Source organism: Chrysochloris asiatica, unplaced genomic scaffold (genome assembly GCF_000296735.1).
Source record: "Chrysochloris asiatica unplaced genomic scaffold, ChrAsi1.0 scaffold00070, whole genome shotgun sequence".
Lineage (NCBI taxonomy): Eukaryota > Metazoa > Chordata > Mammalia > Afrosoricida > Chrysochloridae > Chrysochloris > Chrysochloris asiatica.
In genome coordinates, this window is record NW_006408588.1 from 14,211,551 (window position 1) to 14,230,417 (window position 18,867).

At 41.3% G+C, this 18,867-nt stretch overlaps 1 protein-coding gene across 1 annotated transcript in view; it reads left to right on the top strand.

Annotated features, from left to right (window-relative positions):
• The window catches only part of SPTLC2 (serine palmitoyltransferase, long chain base subunit 2), a 126,407-nt gene that overhangs the window by 23,434 nt on the left and 84,106 nt on the right, over positions 1-18,867 (top strand). The window contains exon 2 of the mRNA XM_006864764.1: positions 5,656-5,850. Within this exon, the coding sequence (XP_006864826.1) occupies positions 5,656-5,850 (195 nt within the window). The remainder of the gene's footprint in view (positions 1-5,655; positions 5,851-18,867) is intronic.

Genomic DNA, 18,867 nt, shown 5'->3' on the forward strand with positions numbered 1-18,867 from the left:
ATCTCGTTGGGGGTCTTCCTCTTTTTCTCTGATCCTCCACCTTACCCAGCATGACATCCTTCTCCAGCGACTGTTCTCTCCAGACAATGTGTCCAAAGTATGAGAGATGAAGCCTAGCCATCTTGGCCTCTAAGGAGCATTCTGGTTGCTCTTCTTCCAAAACAGATCTATTGGTTCTTTTGGCAGTCCATGGCGTAGGTCAAGTTAATCAAATTGTATCAGATTTCTCTTTTTATTCCTCTTCTTTCTTCTTCTAATTGAGCTCTGATCATCCATTCATTGAAGCCAGGTCAAGTGGATATTGTCTGCAAGCGTGGGTGTTCTTGTGCATATATGCCCTCTCTTCTTATCAGCTGTACACTTCACTCTCCACTCTAGTCCTCTATGGCTATGTCACTGACTCTGGGCCCAAGAGCCCCCAGGTCTTGCCACACTGCTGGCCAACTAGGACTCCACTAGGTTTCACAGGAGTCTATTGAATGTTGTAAGGCTTAGCTCGCAGCTTCATTGCTGTTTTCCCTTACTTCCTCTTATTGGTGATGAACGTGGTCACCAATCAGAGCACATGTCTGCTCATGTATTCTCATTGAGTCTTAGTCTTGGGAGGGAGTTTGCTCTGATGGGACCCGACGACTTGCCTTGAGCAACTTGCTTATTCTTGCAGTAATCAGTCAGTCTACCTATATTGTTTTGTATTTTTCCTGTTGGTCTTTCTTTGAAGAAGTATCTTCTGTTCTTCTAGCCGCTCCAGGCTGGTCTGCTTGTCCTTTCAAGTGGAAATTTCCCACCTCTGAAGATTCTGGATGCAGTTCAGGATTCCACCTATGGTCTTACGTGATGCGGCAGCTCCGCAGGATGTTCATGATGTTTTCATCTTCCGCACTCTATCCAATAATGTTCCACTGCTGTTTATAACGTTTTCAGTGGCTAAACATTCGAAAAGTTGTCCACCTCTCCTTTTTCCTAGTCTTATTTTGTAAGCTCCACTGAGACCTGTCCTCCAAAAACCTGATGATATTTAATATACTGGTGGTACAGCTTCCAGAATCACAACAACACAAAAGCTACCACAGTATGGTAGCCTGCAGAAGTACCTCAGTATTGACTGAAGTTGTTAAATCTTCCCATGATTATTAGTACTAAAACAGTGTCGTGTTATGGTCTCCTTAATACAGGCTTGCTCTGAGTCAGAACTGACTCGATGGCACTAACAAACAGCAATGTGAACATACTGTTGTTATTGGTTGTTATAGAGCAGCTTCCGATTCATGGCTACCCCATGAGTACAAAGTAGAGCTGCTTTCTAGGGTTTTCAAAGCAGTGACCCTTTGGAAGCAGATGGCTCTGCCTATCTTCCATATCTTCCAGCACCACCCAGTCGTCAATCATCATGTGAAGAGTCTGTTGTTTGTTTTTTTAAGTGAGAAAGCATGATATGCTGATTTTTTTCTTATTACTTAGTTGACCTATTAACTGTCCAGTTAGAAAAACTGAAAATGCCTTTTAGGACCCTCTATTTGAATGGTGACCCCAGAATTTGAAATCTTCTGTTGGGGGCACACATTTTATTCAGAGTGAACCTGATCTCATGGACTACCCATTGGAGACTCACAGGTGTTGGGTTGGAGTCCTAGAAATGCCCTGTTGGCATTGTAATTTACTTAATCTTTTCTGTGCCGCCAGCCAGGCTACTTATTGCTAAAGAGCATGTGTGTTTTCATTCGCTCAACAAATGTTGAGCATTACTGAGTACTTACTATTTTTTGTCATCAGTTGTTAACTACTATTTAGTTGGTTCCAACTCATAGCGACCCTGTAAAAGGTTTCTGAAAAGTAGCTACGGTATTTGAACCTACAACCTATTCCTGCTATTTGTTATTATACCTCACACCCAGGATAATATTTAGTATATTTAGGATTGTTGTTGTTAAGTACCATCGAGTTGGTTCCAGTTCATAGCAACCCTAGTTAGGGTTTCCGAGGAGTGGCTGATAGGTTTGAAGTGCTGGCCTTGCGGTTTAAATGACCTTGTGGTCCAGTGCTAATCCTACAACATCAACACCAGGAGTCCATATTTAGGATAAATTTAATAAATTTAGCATTTACTAAGCTCTGGTAAAGGAGCTCTGGTAGCGTAGTGGTTACGAATCGGGCTGTGAGCCGCAAGGTCAGCAGTTCGAAACTACCAGCAGGTCCGCGGGAGAAAGATGAAGCGGTCTGCTCCCGTAAAGATTTACAGCCTCGGAAACCCTGTGTAGGGTCGCTATGAGTCGGAACCGACTCCACGGCACTTAACAACAACAACAACAAGCTCTGGTAGTGTAGTGGTTATGAATCAGACTGCTAACCTCAAGGTCGGCAGTTTGAAACTACCAGCTGTTCCGTGGGAGAAAGATGAGGCTTTCTGCTGCCGTAAAGATTTACAGCCTCAGAAACCCTATACAGAGTCACTGTGAGTCGGAACTGACTCCACGGTACTCACCACCACCAACAAGCATTATCCTTAGGACCTCTGGTAGCATAGAGGTGGTTACACATTGGGCTGCTAATCTCACAGTCAGCAGTTCGAAACTACCAGAACCCTGTGCAGGGTCGCTATGAGTCAGAACTGACTGCATGGCACATAACAACATCAATAAGCATTATCCTGGGTGCTAGGTAAGCAATAATGACCTAAATACAATGGTCATGGAACACTATACATATATAAGATGGTAATTCACATTATTAGTGTGTGAACTATGACTAAGAAAATTTAACATCAGTATTTGAAAAAGGTCAAATAGTTTTGTTCTGTACAAGTTAGATAGATGACTTTCCCATCTGTGAGAGGTTTGCATATCAGTCTGCCTTCCAGCTATTGCATGATCAGAGTGGAGTCTTGGTCGCACAATGTTTAAGTGCTTGGCTGCTAACTGAAAGGTTTTCAGATCCACTCAGTAGCTCCAGGGGAAAAAGACTTGGCAATATGTTCCCGTAAGGATTATAGCTTAGAAAACCCTAAAGGGCAGCTCTTGGCTGTCACATGGAGTCGCTGAAGAGTTGGAATCAGCTGGGTAGCACCCAACAGCACCATGATTAGAGTCACCAGTGTTTTGATTGAGGCCACATTCCAAAAATCATTTCGTACGTGAACCTCAGTTCCTAAAAATGCATTTAATTCTAAGTAAGACTGTCAGAGACTCATACAGTATTTTAAAGAAAACTTAGTGATTTAACTTCCGTCTTTCTAGATACTTGTACCAACAGTATGAATTTACTTGGTCATGCTGGTTTGGGTGTGCCTCAAATCAAGGTGGATATCTTTTATAGAGAGATCCACCCACAGCATTCCTGGCATGTAAATTGGTTACCTATTAGTTAGAGACTGGGATTAGCAGAGCTTTTTACTAGTTCTGTATGTTCATTTGACCATAAATCCTTTAAACAGCTTTTGGATTAAGGAAAGCTTGGCACTGGAATTTGACATAGCAAAACATTTTTATTACAGTTTTTTTAAAGAGATGATCAGAAAAATTTTTTTCTTTTATTAAAAAATGCTTTTCATTTTACTTTGCCCAGTTTAATACTTCTTTATGAATTGTTCAATTTAAAACAATTTTATACCTTCAAATATTGGACCCTTTGTAGTGATTCTGTTCCATGCACATTACAGCCTTCCTTACTCCTGTATAAAAGTTTAACTACTGAATATTGTCACAGTCTTTTTCACCCCTTTGGGAGAAGAGATTGGTGAAGCCTGGAACCCATTTTACAAATAGTTTTTTAAAAGTTCTTATTCAGACCATCGTATTGAACTGATACCAGCAGATGCCTTGGATCATGCCTATCCGAATGCCTTTTCCTTCCTTGTCAAATAAGACAGTTTCAAAACTGATGTCTCACTTGAAGCATTCTGGTAGCGTTCCCAAACTTATATTACTGAGTACATTACTCCAGAGTATATTTAGTACTTGTATGTGTGTATCTGTTAAATTGTATCTAGCTATAGAAATTTTTGGACTCCTGGTGTGGTGCTGTAGGATTGATCAGCACTGGACTGTGAACCACAAGATTGGCAGCTCAAATCCACCTATACAGGGTCTCTATGAGTTGGAACCGACTCGACAGCATTTAACAATGGTAACATAGAAATTGGAAAAAAAATTGTTATCATTTGTGTGGCACTGTAGGATAAGCACAAGGTCAGTGATTCAAACCCATTACCTATTCCTTGGAAACCCCATACAGGGTCGTTATGAGTCACAACCGACTCAGTGGCTCTTAACGGAAACCCCATTCCATATTTCTGATCTTTCTTTGGGCTTTTTCTTAATGCTAGTATAATTTTTATTTGTTAGTAGTCCTGGTGTAGTGAGTTTGGCCGTGTTTCATTCTGCTATGCGTAAGGTCGCTATGGGTCAGTACCGACTCAATGGCACCTAACAACAGTGGTGATGTAGGGCTGTGGGTTAATGCTGTGGACTGCAAAGTCAGTTTGAACTACAACATCCGAGGTAGTTTAAGCTCACCAGACGCTCCTTAGAAGCCCTGTACAGGGTCGCTATGGTTTGGAACTGACTTGGTAGCAGTTAAAACAATAACAACAGATGTGCCTAGGAGATTTTGATTGTCCAGCCACCTTACCTCCAATTGTTTCCAGAGTTCAGACTAGAGTTAGCACACTAACCTACTCAAACCTCTTCTCTAGTAGAGTTCTTCTGTAGAACACAGATTTCCATTGACGTTGATAAAAAAGTAAACTATTTTAAGATACAAGCTCAAAAGTAGTTTGGTGTATAGCTGTTAAAACTCATATATCCCAGAAGATCAAACCACGGGCAGGGCAGTCATAGTGTTTAGAAATGGTGAAAGGGGAACGAATACCATTTACTGAATCTTAGTAGGTAAGGGCCACTCAGGGTTTCCCTTGCTTGAGATTTTATTTTCTTTGTCTTTCTTCTCTTTAACACAATACTGAAGCATTTCATTTTTGTGCCTGATTTATTTGTGCTATCACTGAGGGCAGAGGCAAGTATGAATCAGATGTTTCCACAGAGGTGTAACAGCATTGTTATTTGAAATACTATGGATGGGTGGCCTTAAGAATGTGTGGCAGTAAAATATTAACAGAAATTCTAGTTTACAATCTAACACTGAATTTTAATTTTGATCACTTCATCTATAAGCTCTAACGTACTGTTTTTAGGATACATTTTAGGAATGATTTTGTAAAATGCACATAACGATAAAAGTTAATGTTAGAGATTGTTCTTAGGCTGTATTATTTTAGCTTATCATTTAAGTATATTTAACTTAGAAATTATGTCTTTTAAAACAGTTATGCTTTGCCACAATAAAACATTTAAGAAAAATAAATAAATAAAAAACAAAACAAAAACCAGTTATGCTTTGCTTAGATCATAGTGTTTTGAAAGTTATTGATTAAATGGAGCCCTGGTATGGCACTGTGGGTTAATGCACTGGACTGCAAGGTCGGTTTGAACTGCAAAGTCAGCATTTCAAGCTCACCAGCCGCCCCTTGAAAACCTTATACAGGGTCACTATGCATCTGAATTTGATTCTATGGCACTTAACAACAACTGATTAAATACTAAAGTCTCAACTTAGATTTTAAGTAGCAGTATTTTTAAACATTTTAAACTTCTCTTCTAGATCCATCATGTTACACAAAATGGAGGACTGTATAAAAGACCGTTTAACGAAGCTTTTGAAGAAACACCGATGCTGGTTGCTGTGCTTACATATGTGGGGTATGGTGTACTTACCCTATTTGGATATCTTCGAGATTTCTTGAGGCATTGGAGAATTGAAAAGTGTCACCATGCAACAGAAAGAGAAGAACAAAAGGTAATTGTTAGAGAGTCTTTTGAGTCTGTAAATGGAAGCCTTTCATAGAAATTGAGTATTTTAACTTTTTTTTTTTTAATAAGTTTGGGTGCATATTAGAATAAAAAAATTTCCAGATGCAGCTAAATGAAAATATTCTTTCAAGAAAGTTGAAAATAAGGTTAAATTAAAGCATTTAGCATGTCGTTTTTAATTTCATCATGATGAGAACCTAATGAGTTAAGCAGCACTATCCCTATTTTATTGATAAGAAAGCTAAACTTGACAGTAGTGTTTCCTCTAACACTTAGTGTCAGAGCTGGTGCTAAAACACAGGTCTGTGAGGTATTTAAAGTCAAGGTCTTTCTCTCCTTAGTAACACGTTGTCCCTAAGCTGTGTCCACAATCTTTTGAAAAGCTTATGTTCTATTAGAATCCACGATATGTGGTCTTATAGACATGTTATGTAAGAGGGATTACAAAGAGTTCGTGGAAAATTGGAAATAGAAAGACAATGGAATTGTTCCATGAGCTTTTAGGAGCTCGCCACCTGTTGGAGTTGTGTGGTTCACAAATGAGCTCCTCTCTTCAACCATACAAGCTATAAAACAAGGATGACTAGTGAGTTTGAACTGCTGACCTTGTGGTTCAGACTGACCGTGCTGTCCAGTGCATTATCCCACAGCAGTGGAAGCTAGTCCAGTAGTGGAAACCAGAGATGACAGTGGTGACCTCTGGGGAGGAGGCTTTCATTCACAGCACTTCCACTCTCTGTGTGTAATCCTTTTCCCTCTGGAGCTTTGTATAACATACACGTATCACCTGTTCTCACTAAACACAATCAGGGTGGAAAATGTCTGATTTCATGAAAAATAAAACTAGGTTGTTTGTTGTTGGCATGTAAGTATGGAGCAGCTGTCCCCAACCCAGGGAATGCACTAGGTTAGAACAGAGAGTGTTACTGTTATTGCGTGCATCGAGTTGATTCCAACTCATAGCAACCCGATGTGACAGAGTGGTCGTGCCCCCCGGGGTTTTCTTGGCTTTGATGTTTATGGATGCAGACCCTCTGGCCTTTCTACTGCAGAACTGCTGCATGGCTTCACTGTAGTGCAGGGATTCAGAAGCTACGATTATCTGTGCATTCCTCACACTTTTGTGGGCTGTTAGAGTTACAGCTGTGACAATGGCAAGTTGACCACTGAAGAAAGGAGCCAGGAAATGCAGCAGGTAGAGGAAACGTAAGGGAATGGAGAGTGGTCATGTCGTGGTGGGAAGGAGAGGCCGGCGCAGAGAATGTATGAAAGGAAAGAATCTCGCTCATGTCATATACCTAATGTAAGCAAACCAAACTCACCGTCATCACCGAAACACAAACACTTCAAATTCATTGGCTTTTGCAAAGGTATGTTGTTGGTTTTTAGTGCTGTTGAATCAGTTCTGATGTAAAGCAACTCTCTACCATGTTTCCAAGGAGTAGCTGGTGGGTTTGAACCATTGACCTAGCATTTAGTAGTCCAGTGCTTATCCTACAGCCCCACACCAGGTCTCTTTTGTAAAGGAATTGTTGTTAAGTGCCATTGAGTCAGTTCCAACCCATAGCGACCCTATATAGGGTGTCCAAGGAACGTCTGGTGAGCTTGAACCACCAGTCTTGCAATTCAAACTGACTTTGCAGTCTAGTGCAGTAACCTACAGCACCATGACTCCTGTAAAGGAATGTTGTTGTTGTTGTTAAGTGCTGTCGAGTCAGTTCCCACCCATATCGACCCTGTATAGGGTTTCCAAGGAGCGACCGGTGAGCTTGAACTGCCAACCTTGTGGTTCATACTTGCTTTGTAGTCCAGCACATTAACCCACAATGCCGCATCATAAGTCCCTGAAAAGGAATGTTGTTGTTGTTGTCAAGTGTCATCCAGTAAATTCTGACCCATAGCGACCCTGTATAGGGTTTCCAAGGAGCAGCTGGTGAGCTTGAACCACCGACCTTGGAGTTCAAACGGCTTTGCAGTCTGGCGTATTAACCCACAGCCCCACACCAGGGACTAGACTAATACAAATAGATAGAAAGTGTGTGAATTATATGAAGATATAGAGCAAAAAGTAAGGGTGGTAAGACTTTGTGTCTTTCATACTTTGGACATACTATCAGAAGGGATCAGTTCCTGAAACACGACATCATGCATGGGTCAGTGAAAAAGAGGAAGAAACCCAGCAAGATGAATTGACACAGTGACAGCAGCAGTTGGCTCCAATGTCACAATAATTGTGGGGATGGTGCAGGGCAGGGCAGGGCAGGGCAATGCTTCGTTCTGTTGTATATATGGTCAGAATTGATTTGATGACATCTAACAACAAGTCCTGGTGTGGCACTGTGGGCTAATGCATCAGACTGTAATGTCGTTTGAACTGCAAGGTTGGTGGTTCAAGCTCACCAGCTGCTCCTTGGAAACTCCATACAGGGTCACTATGGGTCAGAATCGACTCTGTGGCACTTAACAACAATAACAACATAGTGCAAACAAGTAATCAGTAACATAGGGTTAGTCAGGAAATCATTCTTGAGGGAATTAACAGGAAGAGATATAAGGGAAAGTAAAAAAAAAAAATTATTCCTTCAAAATCATAGAAATCTGTATTAAATAAAAGTATCAAAATGTGAAACTATTGTATCTTGATATATTCCATCTGGGTCTATGCACTTCTACTGAAGATGTGATGTTTCCACCTCTCTGATTCTTCCCCAATGAAATCGCCTCTTTGATATATGCCATGTGAGAAAGGCACTTTTAACTCTTCCAAGGGCTTTAAATCAAGGGTTCTTTGAAATGTTTTTTTGAATTTGAAAGAAGTCTGATAGGGCAAAATCAGGGGTGGAGGGTAGATGGGATAAGGTTTCTCAATGACATTCTCTTAGGACAGCCCATGGTGTCATTGAAGAATGAGTAAGTACATTGTTGAGATGGGAAAAACTTTTTGCCCCCAATATTCCTGGCCTTTTTCTCATCAGTGCAGTTTTCAATTTTCTTAAAACTTCATCCCCTTAAGTCCCTGTGAGCATCCTGTGTCCTCTGAGAAAATCTATCATGATAACCTTTTTGGAATCCCCCAAAAATGGTTGATCTCTTTGCTTTGAATTTAACAGCTCTGGTAGCGTAGTGGTTACGAATCGGGCTGCGAACCTTAAGGCCAGCAGTTCGAAACTACCAGCCGCTCCGCGGGAGAAAGATGAGGCATTCTGCTCCCGTAAAGATTTACAGCCTCGGAAACCCTGTACAGGGTCGCTATGGGTCGGAACCGACTCGACGGCACTTAACAACAACAACAACTATAGGATTAGTACTGGACTGTAAACCACAAGGTCAGCAGCTCAAACCCACCAGCTATACAGTGGAAACGCTATACAGTGAGCTGGAAACGACTCGACAGTACTTACAACAATAGTAGATCCCCTCGGAAGCCTCTATTTTTGAAGGCACCTAAATGAGACTAAGATAAGATAGTATTACTGAGAGAACATGTCTGCAGCCATACGCTGATCGCAGAAACATGTGTAAACACGTTTTGCTTGGAATAAACTCATGCATATGTGAATTGGAACCCTAGTAGCAACACTTTTTGACTTACTTGTGAATATGGGACAGAGCGCAGTTTATTCACCAAACACTGTACTACATTATCTGAGTTAGTTTCAATAGGATTTCCCAACAGATAACTGTTGAGCTGTTTAAACAACTGGACTCTGCCATTTTCTTACAGAGAAGTTCAGCTTTTAAAGGGACAGTAAAGGTCATTTAGCCGTATGGTAGATCATGTGTTTTTCAGGATTGGGTATGGTGAGAGAGGAAGACAAATTTTAGTGTTAAGCTTAGTGAGTCCTAGTGCTTGCCTGGAATCATAAAATGCAAATAGGATGTTGCCACTTCCTCCTTTCACTTCATGAGGAGAGAGTCCACCACCACTTCCTTTTCTCCTTCATTCCATTAAAGAAGAGAGCCCAGTTTAACTCCTCCTCCTGCTGCTGCTGTGATGATGTGCTCTGGAGTCCGGTCAGACTCATAGTGACACTGTGAATGCTTATGGGAGCAGAAAGCTTCCTCTTTCTCCTGTGGAGTGACTGGTAGAATCAAACTGCTGACCTCGTGGTTAGCAGCCTGACTCCTAACACATTACACTACTAGGGTTCCTTTACTCCTTTTTCTAGTTCTTCTTTATAGGAAAATACTCTTGTTTCTTTGGGTAGAACTGAATCACATAGCCCCTCTAATAAAGATAAGTAAGTGTAAATTTGTTCTATTTAATATAAATTGTGTAATTCTTTATACCTTGATCCCATTACTAGTGGTGTTTTAGAGTACAATGTTTCTTTTCCCAGTCTGTTTTATTTTTGCTTTATGTGAGGAGAGGCTAGTTAGTAAGTAGTGAATGAAGTGAAGGTTTACAGAGCACAGCATCAGTTTTACATACAGCAAATTATACTTTGCTTCATTACAATGATTGCAAACTCCTCCATGTACTAAAAGTTAACAATATTTACCTCTATTCACTTTAACCATTTTACACAAGACCTCTTTAAAATGTTCAAGGGCAAAGATGTCAGTTTGCGAACTAAGGTGCGCTAGACCCAAGCTATGGTATTTTCATTAACAACATATGAATGTGATAGTGGACAGTGACTATGCATTTGAGCTGTGGTGTTGGAGGACAATATGAAAAGTACCATGGACTGCCAAACATATAAACAAATCTGGTTTGGAAGAAGTACAGTCAGAATGTTCTTCGAAGCCAGGATGGTGGACTTTGTCTCTAATACTTATGACATAGTATCAGGTGGGACCAGGACTTTGGGAACAGCACCATACTTGGTAAAGTGAAGGATCAGAGAAAAAGTTAGAAGCTCTCCCCCCACGAGATGAATTGGCACAGTGGCAGTAGCAGTGGGCTCAAGCGTAGCAACAGTTGTGAGGTTGGTTCCGGTTTGGGCAGTGTCTCTGTTGTGCATAAAGTTGCTATGAGTCGGTACCGACTCAACGGCACCTAACAACAACAAAAACAGGAAGGACATTTTCATCATTTTGCCTGCTGTATGCTCCACCACAGTCATAGGTGTATTTGCAGCAAAGGTAATATTCATGTACAAATATCCTGTTTCAAAGCCTTAAATATTTGTGTATATACTCCTTTTCCCATACTGGTTCAGCCTGTGTATCTGTCCTTGTATTTATCTGCAGAACGCTATTATTCCAAGGTTATATATATAACACTGATTACCCCTGTCCCTTACATACCTCCCTGTGTCTTCATCATTCTTCTACCAACTTCCCTATTCTTGTCTATTGCCCTCCCTGTCAACCTAGTAACTAATTAACATGTCTACCCTGGAGCCAAGGGTTGGGAAACCTTTTTTGGTCAAAATTTATATCATTCACACATCCTCCAACATTATCACCTAAAAAATTATCCTGTTCTATATGGTCAAACATTTAATTCAGTCATCCCAAGGAACTACAGTTCCCTTGGACCAGACCAAATGATATTGTGAGCCTTATAGGCCTGCAGGCCCATGTTCCCCACCCCTGCTCTAGCCAGTGAATTACTCTCTTCCTTTCTACCCCTGGTAACCATCAAAGAATGTTTCTTTTAGCATGAAAACCTTTTCTTGAGTTTTTTACAATAGTGGTCTCATACAGTATTTGTCCTTTTGTGATTGACTAATTTCACTCAGCATAATGTCCTCCAGGTTCATCCATGTTATGAGATGTTCCATAGATTCACCCTTATCCTTCATGGTTGCATATTATTTTATATGTACAAAAGTTTAAATGGGTATGTAGGCTGTCGTTATTTTTTTGCTGTTGTGAAGCCATGGTATTTTCAGTGGCCTCATAATGCATGTGAAAGGTTGACAATACATTAGGAGGCCCATACAAGAATCAATGCATTTGAACTCTGGTGTTGGTAAAATACATTGACTAAACCATAGACTGCTGAAAGAATGGGGGGGGGGGGGATAGTATGACCCGATTACCCCTTGGAATTGACATGGTGACACTTCGTCTCTATTGCTTTGGACATGTTGTTAGGAAAGTCCATTCCCTGGAGAAGGACATCAAGCTTGATAAAGTGAAGGGTCAGCAGAAAAGAGGCAGATCCCCAATTAGATGGACTGATACAGTGGCAGCAGCAATGGGTTTAAACATGCAGTTGTGAAGATGGTGCGGGACCTGGCAGGGTTTCGTCTTTGGTACATAGGGCCACTGTGAGGTGGAACCGACTGGTCAGCACATAACACCACCAGTCATGAGGGGGAAGATAGAACTACCATCAGCAGCTCATGGTTGATTTCTGTGTGGCCTAGGTCAGACCTACCTCCATCCTCCTATCTTTTTACCAATTCTGACACCAACTTTCGCTCCTGTGGCACGCTCTGCATCGGTGCAGGCTTTGGTAATTTGTTGCACTGACTGCACACACCACACATACCATATATTGAGGGGGTTTATTAGAGAAGTTGTTGTTGTTAAGTGTCATCAAGTCAGTTCTGACTCATAGGGACCCTGTATAGGGTCCCCGAGGCTTTACATCGTTGCGGGAGCAGAAAGCCTTATCGATCTCCCACCGAGTGATTGGTGGGCTCAAACTGTGGTTTGCAGGCCAAGTTCCACTTTAGGGAAGCAATAGGCCATAATTCACATTCTGGAATGATTCAGGATATGGTTCTTTGATCCGGATAGCCTCCTGTCACCCAGGCCCTCAGGCATGCTTCCCTCTGATTCTCTGAGTCTGCTGAGGCAAGTGTAAAAAAGTTCTTTTAGCTCTGCTGATTAAATGCCCAGAAGCGCACCTATAATGTGCTCAGCTCTAGTCCTGTGGATCTGTGAAATTAGCTCTCATCAAGTGCTTGAAGACATCCCCGCCCTCCAGCAAGCCTCTTGCCCAAATGCTCAGCTTTCTCCCAGTGTGTTTGAACACCCACTGCACCATGTCCTCCTGGTCACCTGACTCTGCTGCCACTGCTTCTCTGTGACACTATTGTTTCTGTTGTCACAGCTGTTTCCTGGGTTGAGAAAGAGATTTGGGCCCAAAGGACATGTTCTTTTCCCGTCTCTTCTTTCTGGATGTAGTAAAATCCCTTTTCCTGCCTTTGGGTTGCCTATTTTAATTGTATGGATGACCAATCCATACAATTTATTTCCATAATCCCATTCCCATAAGGTTGCCCTGCCTTTTAATGTACAGTACTAACAAGCCGTCCAATCCCCTTGGTGGACCACAAACACTTCACATTTCCATAGTCCTACCCAGTCTGGAGGAGTCCTGGTGTGGTGCTGTGGGTTAATGTGCCAGACTACAAAGCTGTTTGAACTGCAGGGTTGGTGGTTCAAGCTCACCTGCCGCTCCTCAGACCTGTTCTCTTCTGTACTCATTCCCTTGGTGAAGGTCTTTAAATACCTACTGTGAACTGAAAGCTTCCAGATTTTTAACTCTAGAACTGACTTCCCCCACTGAAATCTAGGACTGTGTATCTAGTTGTCCATTGACATTTCTACATAGGCATCTCAAACTTGACAGGTCTAAAACTGAGTTGACAGCTTGTCCCAACCAGCTAGCCATCTTTTTTTTTTTTTTAATGTTTTATTGTGAATTATGTGATAGTTTATATGGGAGAACATTAGCTTTACATTCATCCTATTGTGTATTGTTTCATTGCCATGGCTACAATCCCCTCCATGCATCATCAACCAACCAAAGGGTATACCCTGCAAGCCTGCCCCCACAACCCCCCCACAACCCCACCCCCGGTTGTCAGCACACAGCCCCTCTCCCTGGGGTCTAGAGTCCCCAGCCGCTCCATCTCTCCACGTCATCATCTATGCCTCCATCTCTGGAGTCACTGTTTTCTCTGGGTAGGGTCTCGCTCTCCACTCGTCTCCCTTGATGGTCCCAGGGACCTCTGCTCCTGGCCTGCAAAGTCAATCACTCCCCTCCTTTTCTACAAAACGTCCACCTTTACATTTCCAACCCTTGAAGTCAGTCCTGATAATAAATATTCACCATTGTACCACAAGGGACCTATCCCAATCTCCTTTCATCAGCCCGCCCAGACAGATTAGATACTTCCCAGTAGAGATTCTACCTTTCTCCTTGTCCTCTGGATCTAGGTTCCCTCTTGAAAACTTGTAAGCCAGTCACTTCTTGCCTTTGTTAGCCCCCTTCCCATTTTGGGTAGCCAATGTCCAAGTTCCAGCTAGCCCTCTTGCTCTTCTCCATTCATGACAGGTATCTTCTGCCATGTTGATTAGGCTAGAAATCTTGGAATTACCCTTGGTTCTTCTTTCTGTCACATGCCATGTGGGATTCATCAGCAAATCCTGATTCACCCATTTCTCATCACAATCTCTGTTACCTTCCTGACGTCATCTCTTCCTGCCTGACCCCATTACTCCTTCTGGTGTAGCCACACTGGCTTCTTGACTATTCCTTAGACACACCAAGCACACTCCTACCTCATTGTTACCCTGCCTGGAAAGCCCATCTTTCATCCTCTGTTCTACCCTGGCCATAATGCCAGCATTTTACATCCCCCTGTTTTTGCTTGGTTTTTGTTTCCTTTGGCATTTTTTTCACTATATAACTTTATATTTTGTACATTTATCTCATTTATCTTTTTCATCAGAATTTAAATTCCATACTGTCAGGGATTACTGTTAACATTTTGTTTACTATTGTGTATTAGAAGAGTGCTTGGCACATATTAGTCATTCAATAATTGTTTACTCTGTGAATAGTATTGTGATGGTGGTGACAGCAATGAAAAGTTCACAGTCTTTTGAATTTATGTAATCATAGTGACCAGAGGTGTGTGTATATGTGAGAGAGGAGACACACACATGCAAATAAACAACTCAGTTGTAGGTAGAAGAAAAAGAATCGTCTTTAACCTGAAAAGTCCCATTTTATGTTTTCATGGTTAGCAGAGAAATAGCAGGGAAGTGGCTTCCTGTCTTTAATGTAAACACAGGAAGAACAGTAAGTTTGCCTTACATGAACAGTAGGGGAAGGTCTTAATTAATCTCACCACCACCTTGAAGTAGAAATAAAGGAAGACTTGTTGGCTTATAAAATCAACAGAGGATAAACCATAGGTTGACTCTCTCCATGTTCAATCTTTTTTCAGGTGGAAATTTTTGAGATTTAAGAATTCTCGTAGTTTAAGTTTTGGAACAATTTAGTCGTGTTTCACCTGTTTCTAAATAGCTTACAAAGTTTCCTTCTGTAGAACAGACAGTACCCAATTAACGATTTATAACAAGACAGGACTTTGTTTCACAAAAGCCTGTCTTTGGTATGCAGTATTACATTTATAGCCATCCACTATGAAATATCTCAGCAATTCTGTAATAACCTCCTCGTAATGTTCCTGTGTGTAGGAAGCAGTTTTCAGCTGTGTACCCTCAGTTTCAATGGCTGAGCATCCGGAGGCACCGCATCTTTCCCTGATAGATAAATGTCTTAGCACCATCTGACGGTGTGGCTTTTCTTGTCATCAGGTATTAGGTTAGTAAGTTTGTACACACCTGGCACTTGCATCGATAATTTCTTCTAGAAGGATCAACATGAGTCTGGTTCCTATGAGGTGAAGGTTAAAGACATCCCACATGTCTGACTTCCCTAAAGTGCTGCAGTTATTGTTGTTAAGTGCCGTTGAGTCAGTTCCGACTCATAGAGACCCTATTATATATAGGGTTTCCGAAGAGTGGCTGGTGAGTTTGAACTGGCAACCTTGACATTCAAATTGACCCTGCGGTCCAGTGTGCTTAATCCCACTGCGCCACACTACTCCATAATCCCTCCCCTTAGTAATCTCCCCCCACATACCAAGGTTACGCAATTCACTGCAAAGGCTCACAGTACTCACTGACTGTCAAGGAAATGGCTCACACAGTCTGGCAAGTCCCAGCTTTGCAGTTCAGACGTCAGTCTGGTGGATGCTCCCAGGCTGTTGGCTCACAGAGCTGTGGAAGTTGACACATCAGGTCAGGCCACTGATACAAGTCCCAAGAACTGGAGGTCAGATGGAGGCAAGTGTGGTTAGTCAAGCAAAGGTGCTCACAGCCTCACTCATACCACCAAAATGGCACATTTCATACCCAGCAGGATGGCAAAATTGACCAAGTTTTTACAATCACAATTAACCCTGTGAACATTCATAACTGAACCATATAATCCTGTCAGCATCTTCCCCAACCTTCTTTTAACCAGACTCATCAGGAAAGAGTCCTTCGGTGGAGTTATAAAGACCTAGCTAGAAGAGACACTAAATAATTCACTGCACAACACAGTAAAATAAGAACAGACCTGAATTTACATAGAATGGATGTACTGGTACAATAAATGAGATGGCAAAAATTACAGGTAGAAACTCTGGAGTGGGAGAGTCAAAAGAAGCGTAGTGAGCCCTTTCAGCGGCCTGGTTCAGATGATTGGATTCTTGTCAGGACCCTGGAGAAAGCAGTGTATCCACAGTCAGCTGCCATCTTTGAGCAGGGCACTGTTGTTTCAGACTCTACCAGTCAAGAGACTTGCTTGCCATGCAACATGCCTGCTCCCCTTGTTTTCTAAGAGGGAAATTTAATTTCTAGTAGCGTGTCAACCATAATATTTCCATTTCAGGTTATAGTGCTAGTATACCTACATTTTACACATTCAGACCTATTCCAGTTTCTCTTTCTTGGCCATGACTATACCAGAAAAAAACAGTTCCAAGCCCTGATAGAAATTTACAGATATATTTTAATACATACATAAAATAGCAGATCATAAAAATTGACTCTGACAAGAGTTGAATGAAGTTGGTGTTTTGTCATTGATAGCAATGACTCCACTTGTGGGAGGTTCTGGATCATCTGGGTTATCCCTGGGTTACCCCTAGGGGATGACATTTCTAGCTAGGAAATGACCGAGAGTTGTTTGTATGGCCCTTTCTTTGTTCTTGCTAGGGGGCTTCAAAAGTTCGTGGAAAAATGGATTTCAAAAATAATGAAAAATTTCCATGAACTTTTTGAAGCCCCTTTTATATTTGTGGTAATCTGTTTATCAACTGTAGCAAAGCAATCAATGTTTGAGCCCATGTTTTCAAACAAAACTAAATTGGTACTGTTTTAAACCGTAAATCATAAAATTGAACATCTGTGAGTGGACAATCTGAGAATGATAACATCAGCAAAATTATGTGCTGTAACATTGTATGTAGTACATATTACTAATAAGATGCTCACGCACAGAGAGACTATTGCTAAGCGCAGTTAAATATAACTTGAATATGTTGTTGGAACTGCCTATATTTTTAACCTTTGTGTATACATAAAAATAGCACCCTCCCTCTCCCTTTCAGAAGACAGTCATAGTCCTTTTATACAGTAGACCCTGGGGTTTACATGGAAACGTGTGGGAACTCCAGATTTGCAACACTCTGTATTACAGCATGTTCCTCACATATCAGGTTAGCTACATGCTCAGCTTTGACTCCCCACCCTGCTCTGGTGTTTACTTGTTGTTGTTAAGTACTGTTCAGTAAACTCCGATTCATAGAAACATTGTATAGGGTTTCCCAGGAGCGTCTGGTGAACTTGAACCCCCGACCTTGTGGTTCAAACCGGCCTTGCAGTCTAGCACATTAACCCACAGTGCCACACCACTAAACTTTTACCTCCTTCAGTGTTTGTTTTTTTTAACTGGACAAAGCATTCGGTATGAAATTTTCATTAATTGGATTTTCTTGTTGAGCAAGGTAATTTATTGAATGAGGGATTTGTGTGTGTCATTGCTCCAAACCATTGTTTGAATTTGACAGTCTTTGTTTCATTTATCCAGAAGGTATATTTTCTAAGAAGTACTTTCTCCTACCTTGTTTTCTTCTCACTAATGCACTAGAAGCATCCTTTTTGTTGGGAATGAGGGTAGCCATTTCCATAAAGAAATGAAGTGCCTTGCTACAGCGAATAGAAAATTTGTCTTCAGCTCAGTGGGTGAAATTCGGGAACTGCCATTTTTAATTGCCAAGAGCCTCCTATAACTTGGAAGGGCAGAGCAAATGAAAATATTAGAGCCTTTTTCTTTTCTAGAAAGTGTGGAAAGGTATGAACGGAATGAATTTTGCATAAACCTCTGTTTAGTTCCAAAGCATTTTCATCATCTCCAAAGGGGACATGGTCATACCCAGGAAGCAGCCATTCCTTATATGCCTCCCCTTTGGCTTTTAGTAACCACACACTTACTTTCGGTCTTTATGAATTTAACTTGTCTGAATATTTCATATAAATGTATATAGTATAAAAAGTATATGACCTTTTGTGTCTGGCTTTTTCCATTTAGCGTGTTTTCAAGAGTCGTCTATGTTGTAACAAATACTAGGACTTCCTTTTTATAGTTGAATAATTTTCATTGTATGGACAGACTGCTTTTTGTTTATCCACTTTTCTGTTGATAGGCATTTGAGTTATTTCCATCTTTTGACGATTGTAAACAGTGCTGCTATCAACATTGATGTTCAAATACTTAATTGAATACTTGTTTACAGTCCTTTTGTGTAATTCCCTAAGGAATGGACTTGATGAGTCATAGGGTAAGTCTGGAGTCCTGGTGTGGCGCTGTGAGTTAATGCGCTGGACTGCAAAGTCGGTTTGAACCAAAAGGTCAGTGGTTCAAGCTCACTGGCGCTGTGGTTAATGCGTGAAACTGCACAGTCCGTTGAACTTCAAGGTTGGTGGTTCAAGCTCACCAGCTGCTCTTAGGAAACCCCATACAGGGTCGCTGTGGGTTAGAATCGACTCAGCAGCACTTAGAAACAACAACATGGGTTGGAATCAATTCAGAGGCACTTAACAACAACACGATAATTCTATGTTTAGCTTTTTGAGGAAGCACAGACCTGTTTTCTGTAGTGACTACACTATTTTATATTCCTACTGACAATGTTTGAGGGTTCCAGTTTCTTTATATTCTTGCCAACAATTGTTAGTTTTTCTTTTTTTTTTT